Here is a 17632-nt window from a genome sequence, read left to right as displayed (position 1 = left end):
AATCTGTGGGAGGAGGGAGAATAACTGTTGGTGCACAGACAGTGCCTGCTGCAGATCTCAGCAATTCCTCTCCTTCAGACATAGCCTGCAACTGTGAGGCCTGTAACGAGCGCAGGTAAGGACTGAACTCAAGCTCAGCAGCAGGGTGGTTGTAGTCAGACTGTCAGTAGTGCTGTATCTTGTAGGTATATGCTTAAACTCTCCTAAAGACGCTGACAGTAACAGTAATTTATGGATGGCAGTATTTATCCAGTTTCATATTTGTTTTAGGCATTTTCAGGTGTACTGGGTTTTTTTTCTCCAGAAAAGCATCTTCAGAATAGTAAGAATCAATACACCTATGTGATGTATGCACATAGAGAGTAATTATTTTTGTCATTATTTGCAGAGAAAATTCAGCAGAGCCTGAACGTGAACCTCAGCAGCTTCAGAACTACTGGTCAGAAGTGAGATACATGGTGCGGTGTATATATCGCCAGGCTGGAACCCCCTTGGCAGACGACCAAGACCAGTCGTTGGTACCAGATAAAGAAGGAATGAAAGAGCTGGTAGATAGGTATGTCACTTGGAAGAATATTCATTCTCTTTTGTGCAGGATTTGGCCGTGCTGGTTAGGATGCATGGGATGCTATTAAATTCATAGGCTGTTGTCAATAGGAATATAAATGTATAATTATAGAAGGCTCCCAAAATCTTATTCTTCAAAAGAACTCAAAGTGATGATTATTCATAAGACTGAGTTTAACTCACACCACATGAAAATCTGACTTTGTGGAACTCACCTGAGTTATAGCAGTGGTTGTACCTTACTGTAGTTGTAACAGCTAGAAGAGACTTTGTAAAAATGAAGAAAAAAGTGATATTGATCACTAGATGAGTTGAATTACAAGAACTTTGTTCTCATTTTAGAAGTCAAAATTGTAGCTTTTCTAGGTGTGAAGTTGAAGATTGGCTTAATGAGATCCTCAGTGGTGGTTTTTTCTCTTTTTGAGAATAGTGTGGCAGTCCTTAAAGTGCTCTGGGAGGTCCATCTCTGTTTCTGTCTAACTGAACGTGGTCAAGGTTTTGGTTCTGTCTGTACTTAATATATCAAGGTCTGACTAGTCTGACCAGCTGTAGTTGTTATGTGGAATTTCTAGCTGAAGCTAAATTCTGGTGGTGTAAATAATTTTTTGAAAGGCTATAGTCATGTAGCTCTGACTCTGCATCTGAACTGGCCTCAATAGATAATTAAATAAGCTTATTGCACTTCAGTTATGTAAAAACTGAGTGTTTGGTTCTGAACATGAGTTCTGTACAAGCAGAGTAATATAGTGTGCCTCCCTATTAGTCACCCTTTGTTTATTTGAGTGATCAAAACATGCAGCATAGGCTTTGAAATCAAAGATGTTTAAACATTGCATAGTGTGTAGGCAATTAAAACTGAATCACAGCTAAAATGGTTGTTGATAATATGCATTTTCTTTTTAATGAAAAAATTTGGAAACTGAAACATATACTGTGTACATTTCTTTTGTACTCAGCAGCTTTGATTGCTCTAGAACTGTTTTTCACTTTTGAGAGAGAATATTAAAATACAAAGCCAGAAACAGGATCACAGAGAAGGAAACCTTAAATGTCAATAGGATTATTTTTCCCTCGAGTTCCTTATGGTCTCTAAGTATGAAATAAAATTAGGATACAATGTGAGCTGACACCAGTGTGTCCAGTCTGTGGTGCTAATGTCATGCAGAATTTTTAAACAAAACTAGTCACTGTAGGTATTGAAAGCATTAAAACACCCCTGAAAATAAAACATTTAGGTAGCTGAAGATCTTGCTGTGGCCAAGCAACTCTGTGTTTAAGAGGCAGAAATTCCATGCTCAGCTCTATTAGACACAGCTGGCCAGAAATGGACTGTCTGGTTGTCTTACTTGGAAATAAGTAGTGGTGCCAAGTGATGTCCGTATTGTATGCTGGAATACTTGATGGCAATGTGATAGGACTGTTTTGTGAGTGGTGAGGGAAGAGCATGGATTAGATAGCAGCAGACTTGTATTCATCTAACTTTTAAGTACTTATCTAATCCCTTTCTTCTACGTCACCTACCTGTGCTGTAAAAAAACTGAGGCAAGTGCTTAAACTCCTTTCACAGGACTTTAAAGTGAAGTGGAATTATTTAAAGTGCTTCAAAGCAGCCATCGTGTTCAGCTCTCTTCTGCGGACATAAATCTGTCACATCTAAGAAGAACACGGAGAAGTTGTGAAAAAGCTTGTCTGAAGAGTCTGGGTGCCTGTGGGGTTGTATGCAAATGGTGTAAAGGTTTTTGAGCTCACAGGGTGAAGTGAAATAGTGAAGTTCTGTATCAGTTTGTCCCTCAGGTGTGCAAGCATCCTGGTCCTACAGGTACACAGGTGCTCAGTTCCACACATGTACAAGTAGGGGACTGGACTGTGTTGTCTGGGATTTAAGGTAGTTCTGTAAACCCTAGCTATTGAGGTGGTTTCTGATGATGAGTGATAACTGGTAAATATTTATAGATAAATGAAAAATGTTGATTGCATGTTTCTTTTTTTTGGTCACAAATATTCTAAAAATAAAGGCTTTGTGAAAGAGATCCATACCAGCTTTACCAACGGTTGGAACAGCAAGCTAGAGAATATGTCCTTGAGATGAAGGTTCGTCTGCTCAGACACTTATCACTGGGATCTAAAGTTGCATCAACATTAGCAACAGAAGGGCCACCACAGGCACAGCAGTTCATTTCACTCCTACTTGAAGAATACAGTGCCCTCTGTCAGGCAGCGTGTACAATCAGCGCCTTCCTAGTTACTCTGGTAAGACTGAAAAAGCAACCTGTGTGCTTCTATTGCTAGGGGAATGCTAGCAGAGTTGTTCTGGGCTCTTTCAGGTGTCTTCTGGGGTTGTAAAATGTAAGGTTCTTTTTGTGTGCATCCTTGGAGACAGGGAGAGTCTGAAAATGCAGGTTTAAATACTCAGTGTGGAGTAGGCATCTCTTGCAGTGAATTGAAATTATTTTTTGCATGTAAAGGAAAAGGTGTGATGTTCGTGGCACTTACTCTGAAATAAATCTTTAAGCAGATTTACAAAATACTGGATAATGCCTTTGAAAATGTGGGCAACACTTCTCTTAATCTTTAATGGTCTCTTGACAGCCATGTCTAAAGGACACAAACTTTTATTTGTAGTGTTAAAATTGAACAATGAAACAGTCTAAGTTTCTTTCCACTTCTAATCAAGGATAGCTACCTGAAAGATTCTCTCTTGCCTAGGAATCAATCTGCTATGTTATGATTTCTAAAGTTGTTTCTTAAATGCCTTTTTTTTTTATGTCAGCTGATTGTGATGTTAGACTTGGGATTATATTGTCAGGTATAAAATAAGCCACAGCCTGAAAAATTTCTTGTTGTGTAACTGTCCATCATGAATGAGTAATGCAGTAAACAAATTCTGTAATTCTATTTGTTTAAGGCCTGAGAAGGTTATTAATTCTGTTTCATTGTTCATCCTTTCTCATGCATCCTTTGTTCATGTTCTTATCCTGTACATCCCTTTTCTTGTGTAAACTTCGCACAAGTAGGGAAAAAAGGTAGATAAACTGGTGAAGCTGGATTTTATTGCCAGTTAGCTGACAGTGACTGTCTAGGTGTATAAACAGATGTAAAGAAGAAGTAAATAGTGTGTGATGGCCACAGGTGAGAAGGCTATAAAACGAGGGAAAGCAGGAGTGTCATTACTGAGGTAAGGCTGCTGTTAAAATGGAGTTGGCAAAGCAGGAAGATGTTTCTATTAAGAAACTTGAACATCTGTTGCTTTTCTTTCTTGTCAGTGCTGTGCATTTGCTGTTGTCTGTATTATCTTCCTCAGCTTTATCACAGAGATACGGACGTGAGGTCACTGCCACCTCCTGTTTATTGGCTGCTTTTAATAGTCATTAAGTTTCTAACAAGGTGCTTGAGTGAAGATTGCTCTTCAGGTCGATTTGCACTGAACTTGTTCAGCTGACAAGCGGATGGTTTCCAGTATAAATGTTAGCTTTCTCCAAGTGGATCTGCCAGTAATGAACCTATTAGTGCCAGAATTACACAGCTGGTCAGAAAATAACTGTTTGATATTTTTTCCCCCTGGCAATTATTGTGAACTAGTAGTCATGCAAACTTAGTAGGTATGAGAGATTGAGATAATGGCCGTGAAAAGACAGAAGGTGCTTGAAGTCCCTTACCTACTCCTTTTCTGACAATATTCCAAGTAAAATAAAATCCTTCTGCTCTTTTGCAAAACAAAGCATAAGAAAATGCAAAATAGACCAGATTTTTCTTGTGCTTTTGCAGCCCAATAAAACTTCTTTCTACTAAGCTGTGACATGCAGAAACTGAAATGTGAGAACGAAGATACTGTCTCTTGTCATAAACTTTGTAGATTTATTAAATGACCTTCTTATTAAATGGAGTGGTATGTCACAGCTTTCAATACATGGAGCAGGGTCACTAGCCTTTTAAGTGTGCATGGATGTTTCCTCTTGAGATACCACAGCACTATGGAAGAAGGAATCTTTTCAGCTGAAGTACTTAAAAGGCAGCCAAGATCTCTAAAGGTGTTGCAGCCTTCCTTTTAGAGATGAAAGCTTTGCACGTAGTGTACTGTACAAAGGCATTCAAGGCCTTGAACCTCCACCTGTGAGGAACTAATTTCTCAACGAAATTATGAGCAGCTGTCCTTCCGTTCAAAGGAATTCAGGTAACTTCAAGAGCAGGAACTAAAGCCTTGTGCCCCACCAGGGACAGATTATACTGACAGCAAGTGGGAAAGACTCTGGTCAATACAGAAGAGCCCTCAAGTATAGCAGATTACAAAGGAAAACTTGCCTGGTATTTCTTGGTGAGAAATATCATGATCTGCACAAACTAATATGCAGGATTTTGTGGAGAAGTGCTGATGGTTTTGTTCACAGCATAATATGGAAATTGCTTAGGAAATCAACTTCAGTGACCCTTGAGAAATTAGTAGCAATTTGTAGAAATTTTGAAGACATAATTCTCAGAGTCAAAGAGTACATGTGCCTTGTGCAAGTCAAGCCCAACACTCACCTTTCCTCAGTAATAAAACGTCAAACTTAAATCTTTTTTTGAATACTACTTGTCTGATGCTTAGGTCTGCAATGAATGTTTGGTTTGGGTTTTTTTAACTCACTACGCTTAACCAAAACTTTAAAATTCCAGAGTATTCTGGTATTTCTGAATACTTGAGGTTATAGTGCATAGGGCTCACTTGCTGATCTGAGAGCCACAACATTTGCATTTAATTCTGCTGCATGGGTTAGTCCTGGGAGAGAAAACCAATGTACTGCTGGTGATATGTGGGAAAACTTGCTGCCTTGAAAAATATATTTTACATGTCTGAAATTCTTATGTTTTGATGACAATAGTTTTAAGTTTTAGGTGTTGAAATTATATACAATAACCTCAAATACAAAAACGTCTGCTTACTACTGTTGGTCTCCTGTCTATTTAGAAGACTCCAATTTTTAAACAGCACTTGGGGAGAAATGTTTACTTGATTTATAAGAGTTTTGAACAAAGATTATAGCTTGCCATTATATATGAATCTTGCTAGACAAGTTCAAAGAACTGAAAAATCATCAGATAGACAATTGTTTGACTAGAAAACCTGAGAGTTATGGGTTCAGATTGTAAAATACATCTTTCTGTGCAGAAATGAGTGGAAGCTTTGAACAATGAGCCTGATTTTTCTTTTTTTCCTAATTCATGCCAATTTAGAAAAACACGGAATGAAGCTATAGTTGTTAAAGTCATTAAAGAATTACTTAAGTTCAAATTTTCTGGGTATTAAAACTGCATAGGATCTGAGCTGGTTAATGCAGCCTGTAGGTTGGAAACTAGACTTTTTTAAAAATTCTTGCCTTGGACAGATTTTTTATTTTGTATTTTCTAACTCCTGACATATTTCTGGTTGTTTTTTCATTATAGGAAAATGAGCATTTGAAGAAATTTCAGGTGACATGGGAATTGCACAACAAGCATCTGTTTGAAAATCTGGTATTTTCTGAGCCACTCTTGCAGAATAGCTTGCCAACGTTGGTATCACAGCTGAGGTAGAGTTTAATGTTTGTTTGATAATTTTTAAAGGAGAAATGAAAATTCTGGTTTGCAACCAGTGTTAAAAATAAATAAATTTACTGCAACAGTTGAATAGGAAAAAATCGTTGTGGATCTGTCTTAAACAATGTTTTTGATTGAGCAGGTTGCTGTCATGACTTGTTTTTCAGAAGAATTGCAACCCTAATCTGCTTAGTTGCAGGTTACCCAGTAAAATGACAACATCCTGTGAAAATACCGATGGCATGACTGACTAGGACTGTTTTCACCTATCATCAGGCATTGTTGCTGTCTTTATAGGTCTGCAGGCAAATTAAAGCTTCTGCTTCCCATAGTGCTCAAATAATGATGAAGTCAGCATCTCTTCCTGCAGGAATTTCTTTTCCAGTGCGTTTATGTTCACTAGGTAGTTTATGTGAAACACCCTTAAACTTAGAGTTTTGCCTAGATTGAGTCATATGAGTGTTTTTGAAAGGAGAGGTTCAGCACAAGCTTCCTCTTCCATAGATTGCGTCGTTTTCATGGAGACTCAGGATTTATTGTGGAGCTCTCTGGGTCTTGGAAGTGAGAGAATTAGGTATCCCCTGAGACATCTTTCTGGAGGGTAATCTGCCTTCCATTGGAAATTGGAGGAGAAATGCTCCATCAGAGAGGCCTGGCATGGAGAAGCAGGGAGCAGCCTAGTCCTGTGATCATGTGGTCAGTAGGGAATCATTTGTGTGCAGTAGAGAAAGTATTGGGTTCCTGATCAAAATATGTAGGTAGGTGTACAGTAGGACCTATGTCAACAGGAACAGCTTGGAAGATTCAGTTACTTTCAAGTGAGCAATTATTGTTAGGTATTATGTATGTGTTATGCTTTTCCCTACCTTTTTTTACTGCAGCCCAGGAATACATTCCATCTCTGTTTACAGGACTGAAATATTACCTAGATTGTTGCTTTATACTTGCCTCCAGGGGTGAAAGTGTATTTGCTAGCACTATGTTAACCTTTACACAGAGTCACACTTAAAAGTGTAAATGCTGTTGCATTGCTAATCTAGAGATTTTTAAAAATTAAACTCTTCTGCTTCTAACCTAACTTTTTTTAAAACATGTTGTGCACAGCTTAGCTCCTTGCCAGATGATAGGCAGGACTCTGTGGTTCTTAGGTTGTGTTAGCATCCCATGGCAATGAAAACCTATGACCAACCTCCTTGAAGTGCTGGAAGTGAGTTTAAATATCAAGTTCTGAAATGGTTCAATTTTGGTTTTTCGGTACTGGCTTTGACTTGCCACACAACTTCTGTGCCTAATTAACTACCCCCCAGTTTCCCCTTGGTGACTGAGTAGCAGAAAGATTGTAAAGCTTCAGTTTATTGGTGTCATTTGGCAGATCATTACAATTCAGTGTGCTTTAAACACGTTATGGAGTAGAATTTTGTCTTTTGTTATTTCTGAAGTCCATGTATTGGGAGTTAGCATACTTAACTAAGAAGCATTTTGATGATGCTGAGCAAAGATGTAGTAGTAGGAAGGGAGACCAGTCTGTCTCTTGTTTCTGGGGCTTCTCACAGACACAGTCATTGGTGAATGGCAGAACCATGTTTAGAATTCAGTGCTGCTCAAGTGATAGTAGATAACTGCTTTCATCTCACTTGTCTCGTTGTACAGCACATTCCCACCTGGAACTCCAACTTGTCTAGTAATCTTTTTAGCATGGGCCTTGAGAGTTCAGCTTTATTTTTATTATATAGCTCTTAAGTAAATAGTAAACATATATTTAGCCCATAGAGTTTGGAAGGATAAATATATCAAGCAGCAAAATTTGAATAAATACAGCTCAGTAGGTTTGTCATCTGGTTGCTCGTGGGAAAGAGGCTCTAGCAATGTGGCACTTCCCACATTCTTGCTGTTGTTGGTTACAGAAGATTGGAATAAGCCGGTTTTGGATATTTTTTGGAAAATTACTAAAAGGACTCAGTTTGGGGGCTACAAGCAGCTATGTGGGCCTAGGTGTGTCAATTACCACATTTTCACAGCACTTTTTTTGGCTGGCAGAACTTAAAAGTGTGAGTCTTCAGGGAAATGTCTCTTCTATAACAAGTGCTATTTCAACTTTTAGGCTTGGAACAACACACGATTCCTGTAGTGAAGATATGTATAGTACTTTGCTACAAAGGTATCACCAGCTGGAACAGGAAATGGGCCAAGTGGCTGAAGCATGGCTTGAATGCCAGAAAAGAATAGATGACTATGTTGATGAACAGGTAAGAGTCATGCTAACAGTCTCAAGACTGCATATGGAGCAGCCCATGCAGGGTTGTGCCTGAAGAATCATTTTTTTGGTATTTTTATCCAGAGCTTTGAAGCAACAAGATGTAACTTTTTTCATTGATGTCAGTCATTCATGATAGAAAAGCTCTAACATAGCAATACTTACTGGTGATTGTATAATAACATCTTCAAACTGTTGAAGCAGATTGTCGGGTCATTGTTTAGAGATGGTCTTTGAACACTTTTTAACTGCTTCAACCTGTAAATTAGCCCCAGGAACAATAAACAACCCACCTCACAAAAACTCCTGAGCTTCCGAAATAATAATTACATTGAATGAAAACTAGAGAAGGAGATTGCTCGTAAAAACTATTGCATGTTGCATAGTGTGATCATCTTTATACTGTTGTCAAAATGGGAACTCCAATTCGTCTCAGTGCCTAAAATATTGAGACCTCTGAAGTTGTCTTTTTGGAATTAAGTATATGGTCTGATAGATGATTCTTCTGAATTTGTGCTGTTTCAGAAAATAATCATGTTATGTTGACTCCTACATAGTCAAGGAAGAAATAGCTGTTTGTTTTGCAAATGGTTGTTCATACTCTTCAAAAAACTTCTCATGTGCTTTTAGTCTCATGCTTTTTTTTTTTTTAATACACCTCAAAATAAGGGTTTGAATACTGTTCAATCTAAAGTGTACTAGAAAAAAATGTTTTGGAAATAACTGAAGATGCAGAATTTTATAGTGCTTTTCTTATATTTTGCAGTTCTATTGCCATTAGGAATATGAAGATATAATTTGAGATTCAGTAATGCTATGTTACTTCTATAGATTAACAACAAACATATTTTAGACTTATAATATACTGTAACTGTCCTGCAGAAGCTGTTCCCTGTGTTGAGGATTTAAGTGAACTTTCACCATTAATTCCAGTGCCTTTAAGATGGAGACAAGACATAACTAATTTTATTTTTAGAGATTGTTCTATATTTGGAGACTGCGGCTGTGAGCTATCAGTTACAAAGTTTTCTCTTGATCTGGCTGATTTTATGCACCTAAATATTTGACTGCAGCGTAGTAAAATTTCATCATATCAGATTTTATGCTACTAGAAGTCATTTTCCCCAGAGTGTCAGGGCTGTCTGATCCTGCAACTCTAGTAAGAAAGGAAACCCAGTTCACTTCTCATCATTCGCTTCCATTTTTTTAAAATGGCTTTTCTGTAAAGTCACATTGGTAACAGTCTTCTGACTGATTGACCTGCACTATTTGAAAATCAACTCTTAGCTGATTTTTTCCTTCTCTCTTTGTATGAAGTGACCACACAACTGCCACAGGGACAGCACTTCCATAATTTGCTCAGTGAAGCCTGTGTCCTGCTGCAAACAGACGTCCTTTCTCCTAACTGGGGAAACTTAATGTGATGACTTATTTCCTAATGTCCAAAAATACCTGCAAGGTGTGGTGTGTAGGGGAAACAATTCTAAAACTTAAACCATCACGTTTTAAGGAAGAAACTGATATTTTTATGCCTTAAACCCCATGTTGGTGATAACTTGTGGTTATCATCTCTTGATCAAAAATACATCATTCACTATGACCATCTCACCTGAATTTGCAGTGATGTTTTTGTCAACAAAGTAGAAATCAGAAAGCCCAGCTACTGTAGGAACTGTGGCTCCTGACAGTGAATGAATGTTCATTATTTGCTTGCCTGTTTGCTTAACAAAATTGTGAGGGTTTATTGCTAGTGTTTGAAAGGTTAGAAAGGAAAGAAAATTTAAAAATGATCATCATTTATCTACTGTTGAACTACACCAAAATTTTGTACAGGGCATCAGCAGAGATAAGTAATGGCCCCCCCACTGCAGTATGTTATGTTTCTTGTTCTGGGGGAGAAAAAGTAATTGCTTTTGCAAGGAATATAAATACTAGTTTTTTAAGACAGTGTAAGACAGCTGTGTCATGCACAGACGTGTAACTTAATACAGTGCTGTACCACGTGTGTAAGCTGTAATAGAGCTTGGAGTAAGGATTCGTTCGTGTCAGCACCTGTGACATCACATCTTAAAATCTGAGGAAGATCTTTGGAGTATTTGGAATACAGGAGAGTTTAAGTGTATGCAACATGTACCCCCAGATCCTGTTTTTCTTGCCAAATTCAGCCAATATTTACCTCAGGAGGTCCTGAATCATTTCCACACATAATGGCTGGATAGTCATATATACTTTGTGTGAAAGTGTTGGGTTTTTTCCCCAGGAATCCCTTTGCCCAAGGAGAGCTTCTCCTTTGTCTCTCCATCTTTGTGTGTGATTTTTTTTTTTACCGTCTTAGTCATCTTTGTAGGAAAAATAGTATTATATGGGCTTAATTGGGTTTTGTTGTTATGGTGGTTGCATAAATAATTGAAATACTATTTTTGTGTGCTGAGAGTTTGTGATAAAGAGAAGTTGTTTTGATTATTTCTAGTGATACAGGCTAGGAAAGTAGATTAGATTCACACGTGGAATTTGGGGTGCTCAAATGTGCTATTCACATTTGATGCAGACTTTCAAATTGGGAAGCAGCAAACTCTGAGAACAGAGTTCATACCGCTAGGCAAAATTTTACTCTGTTCTCACTAGTGGTTTTGACCAAACTGCTGACTTTGTTTCATGATGAACTCTATTTCAGAATGGAAAATTACTTGCTCTCCTGTCTCAATTTGCCATGTCTTGTCTGATGGATCTCAAAGACTTCTTTAGCCTCAAATAAACTGGGAGGAAGGAAGAGGATGGTAGTGGACCTCTCTTCTCCATTGGGCAGCAGTAGTAGCATATCCATTGCAGATGTGCAAGACTGAAGTGTAAATTTTTTCTTCTGAGGGCATTAAAATTATCTCCCTCTCCCTAGCAGAGTTCTTGGGCATGATTCATGTGGTTTGTGTCACGGCTGCTTTGCTCTGCTGAAATAAATGTTTGTTGGGGAAAAGAAAGGAGGGAACTGACTTACTATTGTTTATGGAATTAATAAGTTAAGATACTTGCAGCTATGGAGTATTGGAAAGGCTGCAAAGTCAGAAGTAGGAAACTTGAGTGTCAGCCCTTGTTCCCATTAGCACTCAAGTACCAGGACTTATACCATGCTGTTTTCTTTGACAGTTTCTTGGCATTCTTGAGCAGGCATTTCCCAGTTAATGCAGTGGCTGTTTTAAATGTCCTTCTTTGGCATTCACAGTCTTCTCTGATAATGTATAGTGAATGTAGGTGTCTGTCTTTGATGGTGAGGATTCTGCTAGGTGGCAGGGCACCTAAAACAGTGAGTGTTGCTGGTTTTAAATATAGCTTAAGGGTTCTCAAAAGCTGGTAGTGCAGCCAGGATGAAATTTCTGGTGTTGCTGGCCTGAGGCTCTGCAGTGCCTTTGACTGTGTCTAGGAAATGGGACCAGTGGTTCAAGAATATTTCATGGATGCTGTTTTTTGTTTCTTTGGGGGTTTTTCACACACACATGGACATGAGAAACTCATTTTTTTGGTGTTAACATAACCTTACTAGAGCAAGAGAAATCAAAATCCACAGTAGTAATTAAAATATGATGCTGATAGTTTCAGAAATTAGCTAGGCAAAATTTTACCACTTAGTACTGTTTCAGATCCCCAGGTTACAATTTCATTTTCCTAAGTTAAATAATGATAATAGCAGTAATATATTTAGCTTAGTAGTAAGAATTTTAACTTTTGATCAAGTATGAGTTCCTGGAGGCATGATTTTGAAAGAGAAAAGAAGATTGCTAATGGTATAACTGGATGGGCTTTGGCTCACTAAGCTGTTTTTATGAAGCAATTTGTTGCATTCTGTAAGGTGATGGGTTAGGGGTTTTTAAAATTTTTTAGGTAAATGAAGAAAAGAACTGTAAAAGATAACCTAGGTGGTTGTTCTTCTCTTCTATTAGAGGGTAAATTTATGTACTGAATCAGAAAAGTATCCTTTGTGTACAAAATGTTATGGGCTGTGTGCTTTTATGGTGATAGAATTCCAGAGACAAATAATTTAAAAGTATTTTTCCAGCCTTAGATAAATCAAGGGCATGAAAAACTTTGAGGAATAAAAGTGGTCAGTAGTGTTAGTCTAGGTCACTACTTTTGATTCTTTTGACTCTTTGGGTGGTTTGTTCCACATGTGATACATCACTTGAGCCTGCATTGAGGCCTTGATGTTAGTTCTGTATCTCTAGATTTTAGTGGATCTGATAGGGTTGAGTATTTAATGCCAATCATGATTTATTGTGTTATGAAAATATTTATGGAAAAGAAATATTAATATAAGGAGCAATGGCGGAAAAATCTGGCTGAAAACATAGTGGATATGAACATAAAATCTTATGTGTAAATGACTCAAATTCTTAGCAAATAAAATACACGTCATATTGACTAAGTGTGTAAGTACTTACAAAATAGTGTAGACAAGCTGGTTTTGGTGAAACTGATAGAACAATTGACAACAGTGTAGGTTTTCTGTTGTTGAAGTGTTTTCTTCAATCCTCTCTTAGATGGCAATGAAAACAAAGCAACGCATGCTGAAGGAAGACTGGGAGTTCTTTAAGCAGAGGCGTTTTATTGAGGAGCAGGTAGGAATTTTCTTTCTACCATTCTAAATGATACTAATGCTACATGTATATTTGTAGGATGCAAACATGAGTGTAGTATATTGTACTAGTTCTTGTGATCTAATTCTGCGACTATGCCAGGTGTGAAATTTGATCAGCCAAAATACAGACAAGTAAGACCCAAGAAGAAGTATGTCAGCTCAGTTACTGCAAGGTAAAAAAAATACACAGTCTTAGAATTGAATACCAGGTGTTTGAAAGAAAAAGGGGAGTTTTTGTGGCCCTGGAGTGGGATCCAAAATAGCCAATACATTGAGTGTGGAGCTGTCTTGATTTACATGATAGGGAATATTGTGTTCAGGAGTTTAACAAATTCCTCTGGGTGTGCAGGGGTAGGAACCACTGTAGCAGGGCAGATGATTGCATCTGTTAGGGCTCTGGAGATGGTTCCTGCATCTGGTTTGTGGGGGAAAAGGCTGAGCAAACCCTTATTCCTTTTTTTTTTATTTTTTAAGCTTCAGCCAGACAGGGGCCAGTAGAAATTCCTACCTTATTAACAAACTGCTGCTTAAGACTCAGTACTTTCTTCTGCAGCCTAGAAGTGTTCAAGTGTGCATCATGCTTTCCATAAGTGAGCTTTGGCTAAAGTCAGCTCTGACTGGAGAACTTCTCTGTTCCTGTACCAATATGCAGAAAGAAACATTAGTCATGAACCAGAGAGAGTATGACAGTACATTTTAATAAACTTAAACGTAAGTCAGTGTCTCAAACCACTCATCAGTAAGTACTTTTTCCTATAAGGAACATAAGCCTGTGTTAACCATGTCTTTAGAACATCTGGTATACAGGTCTCTTCAGAGGACTTGAAGAAGAATCCTCTTTTTCCTTGATCCTAATTGGCCTTAAGTGAGCTGTAAGCCCATGGCTGCTTAGGTAAGGATCAGATCTGGGCATCTACAGAAGTGGAAGCTTAGGCACATCCTTGTTTAACCTAAGGCTTGTAGGTATCTAATGAAATTAGGTGCTTTTGGGATTAGGTTTTTGCCAGGTGGAGGTGATTTGGATTGTGGTTTTTCACTAATTCAGTCAAGTCCTGTTTTGGGCAGCTACTTTGTTTCTTGACTCTATCCCATTGTGGCTACAAAATCAGTCCTAATTCTTTTTTGCAAGCTAAGGGTGAGTTTGCTTTCTCCATTTGTCAGCAGTGTCCTTTTGTGCATACCATGAAACAAGACAAGAACTGCTCAAGTTCAGAATGCGTCAGCAGAAATACCGTGCAAGATGTACGTACAGATGAGTCAAGGAGATGGACTTGTCCACTTTACTATTTCATAGTAGAAACATACTTTATTTGAAGAGTTTCAGTGCCAAATGCTTGTTGTTTGTAACTTTGAACTTCTTCCTTTTTCCCTCATGATCAAAACACCACCTTCATGAAATTATTCTGCATTATTCTGCTTTGAATTATGTTGCCCAAAGAACCTTTTTGATTATGTAATTTGTCATTATGTGCCATTGAATTTTTAATGGAAAGACTTGCACTACTAAAACGCTGCCTTTACCATTTACTTCAGCTTAATAACAAGAAAGCACTAGCTGGGGAGAACAACTTCACAGACACAATGAGACACATGCTGTCATCACGTTTGAGCATGCCTGACTGTCCCAACTGTAATTATAGAAGAAGGTGAGCTGATGTTTTTAGTATAAAATCATAATAAGTCATTAATTTCTTGTTCAAGGAAAAAAAGAAATACATTATTGGAACAAAGAGTGTGGTTACTTTAAATGAATGTGACTTAAACAAGGTCATAAATATCTGTGATCTTGATTCCTGAACAGATGTACTTGTGATGACTGCAGCCTTTCACACATTTTAACGTGTGGCATCATGGATTCTCCTATAACGGATGATATCCACATTAACCAGTTACCGCTGCAAATTGACTCTGCTCCGGATTATCTGTCTGAGATCCGCCCACCCAGTATGTCTTCAGCAAGTTCAGGATCAGGTTCCAGCTCACCTATTACAATTCAGCAGCATCCCAGACTGATCCTCGCAGATAATGGTTCTGCACCAACTTTGTAAGTCCTTTTTTCTGTGCTAAAGCTTTGCAGTGTGTTGAACTCAGGCAGGCAGTGGCTTTGGCAGGATGTCATTATGTAGTGCTACTTTTGCCTCACAGGATTCAGTGGTGCTGTGTTCAGCCAACCACAACTCCAGTGCTATATGTTGTGCAAACATACATACAAAAAAAATCCTTTCCAGTTCTGAAAAAAATCTGAAGTTATTGACTTAACATTATTGCTAGAAGTGTGTATAGTGTACACTTTCCTGCTCTGCGACTACAAGGACATCAGGTACTGATCTGCTTTAAAGCATCATTTGAAATGTCACATTTTCCTGGGCTGAGCAAGGGAACTGGTGTTCTTTTCTTTGAGGGATTGTCGTTTCATATGAATCAGTTTAGTTCCAAAAAAGCCTTTGTTAAAAGGCTTTTAGGATTGTTGAAGTTGTGTTAATATAAGTCTTGCATTAAAAATTACTGCCCCTATCAGAAATATCTGCCAACCCCTTTCTTTGGCTGCAGTCACAATGACCATCAGATCTGAGGCATTAGACTAATGTTAGACTTCTGCCCCTTCATAATTGCGACAGGTTAGAGTTTGGTGGACTGGCTTTTGTGCTCAGTATGGGTACAGCTAGCCAGCAGTCTGCCTTGTCATGTGATACTCTAAAGGACTACGTAAAAAAACCCTGGACAACCCACCTTGAGTACTGGTGGGAATGCTAATGAAATACCTGCTGTTGGTACAGTCAAGGAAATTTGCATTAGCCTTCCATGCTAATGCTCTGTGCTGAACGAAGGCAGTTCAGATGTGTGGGATGTTTCTGATTACTGTCACTTCACGAAGTTCTATTTCCTCTCAACATTTATCTACTACCATCAATGGTTTAATCTTCCATAGCAGGCCTTTATTTTCTGAGCTCATTCGAGGAGCACTTGAAAACAGATTATGTGGTGCTATGTTTAGCTACATATTCTTAAGTGTGTGCTTTGCCATTTCTGTAAACTCTCACTAGTTTTGGTACTGAAATGTCAAAAATTGTTCAGTTTGTCTCTTCAGAAGCTAGTTCAGTTGAATCCAAGTATTATTTACTGTGAGAAGCCTATTTTGGAAGATACCACTGCTCCTTGGGGAAGGGCCATTTTGTGTCTCATACTATGTACTGTGTTTTATTTCCTCATTGCACATATGAAATATGCCTAATGGTGCCATCGTGTAATTAAATTTTGGCGCAGTATTTTATGGAATGCACAAAGATAAAGTGCACAGTTGAAGAGTGGTTTTAAGCACTCTGAATTGTTGTAGCAGCATGAACTAACCAGTCTTTGCAACACTTCCCTGGAGTGAGTAATTAAACATGCACGTTCTTTTACTAGCTATCTGTATGGCAAAAAAAAGCCATTAAGTATTCTAGAGCAGACTCTGAAAAGCATGCAGATGTGGGCTTGTCTACCAGCTAATTGCCACTGAGAAGTTTAAGAGCTACTGTGATGTTTTCATTGTTCCCTACCTACTGGTTTGACATTTAATATGTGGAAAATCTTCAATTTTATGTACGTTTTCTTTCCCCACTTGACAATTTCTGTTAAGGAAGTCATTTGCATTAATGGTCATCCATATCCTGTTGTTATTAATTCCATATATTCTTGGTCAGAAAACAGTGGTGGAAAAAGATTTTGCACAAAACCATCCGAGAATCTCATTTTCAGTTGAGTTTGTTTGGGCATGCAACTGCTACATTCAGTAGGATTATATGGTAGATTGCTTGATCTTACTTGCTTGAAAGAGTAAGTTCAGTTGAACAGCTTGGAAGACCATCCTTGGACTCCTAGATGGAACATTTGGATGCTCTCAAACTTCATTTTGGTGTTGTACCTGCTCTCACTATAACTGAGGTTACGGAGCACTGTGATTTATCTAAGCCTCTTTTCCCCTCAGTGGTAGTGATGATGAAGATGTTGCACCCTTATCAGCAAAATTTGCTGACATCTACCCACTGAATAATTACGACGATGCAGAGGTTGTAGCCAACATGAATGGAATTCACAGTGAGCTAAATGGCGGAGGTGAAAACATGGCATTGAAAGATGAGGTACAGCATTTACAGTGTCCTATCTTCTTCTAGCAGTTGGATGCTTGCTGAAGAAAGGCCTGTCCTTCACACCTGTGTTAATGAGCTAATGTTGTCCAGTCTCCTCAGGTGAGCAGTACTAGCAGCAGTTCCTCAGAAGCAGATGATGAAGAAGCGGATGGGGAGAGCAGCGGTGAACCGCCAGGGACTCAAAAGGAGGAAATATCGCTAGGAAAAAGGGCATTAAGGAAAGATGAAACAAAGATGGATAGTCCACCACCTTCTTACCCCAGTCAACAGGTATAGTCATCTAAAACTAGTGGGTATAAATTGAAAGAGGGGAAATTTAGATTGCCTGTTAGGAAGTTGTTTAATGTGAGGGTGGTGTGAGACTGGCACAGGTTGCCCAGGGAGGTTGTGATTGCCCCAACCCTGGCGATGTTCTAGGCCAGGTTGGGTGGATAAAACCTTGAGCAACCTGGTCTAGTGGGAGGTATCTCTGCCCAGAGACAAGATGGTCTCTAAGGTCCA

At 38.5% G+C, this 17632-nt stretch overlaps 1 protein-coding gene across 1 annotated transcript in view; it reads left to right on the top strand.

Moving 5' to 3' along the window:
- FAM193A (family with sequence similarity 193, member A) overlaps positions 1-17632 on the top strand; it is a 42508-nt gene that overhangs the window by 5333 nt on the left and 19543 nt on the right. Inside the window, exons 3-12 of the mRNA XM_009076554.1 lie at positions 1-115; positions 389-556; positions 2583-2817; positions 5989-6113; positions 8222-8366; positions 12904-12981; positions 14535-14647; positions 14803-15045; positions 16969-17122; positions 17222-17401. The exon at positions 1-115 is cut by the window's left edge and continues 36 nt beyond it. Coding sequence (XP_009074802.1) covers positions 456-556; positions 2583-2817; positions 5989-6113; positions 8222-8366; positions 12904-12981; positions 14535-14647; positions 14803-15045; positions 16969-17122; positions 17222-17401 — 1374 coding nt within the window. The 5' untranslated portion in view covers positions 1-115; positions 389-455. The remainder of the gene's footprint in view (positions 116-388; positions 557-2582; positions 2818-5988; positions 6114-8221; positions 8367-12903; positions 12982-14534; positions 14648-14802; positions 15046-16968; positions 17123-17221; positions 17402-17632) is intronic.

The sequence above is a fragment of the Acanthisitta chloris genome, unplaced genomic scaffold (assembly GCF_000695815.1).
Source record: "Acanthisitta chloris isolate BGI_N310 unplaced genomic scaffold, ASM69581v1 scaffold6996, whole genome shotgun sequence".
In the NCBI taxonomy this organism is placed as follows: Eukaryota; Metazoa; Chordata; class Aves; order Passeriformes; family Acanthisittidae; genus Acanthisitta; species Acanthisitta chloris.
The sequence above is the reverse complement of the archived record's forward strand: the minus strand, read 5'-3'. Positions and strand labels throughout refer to the sequence as shown.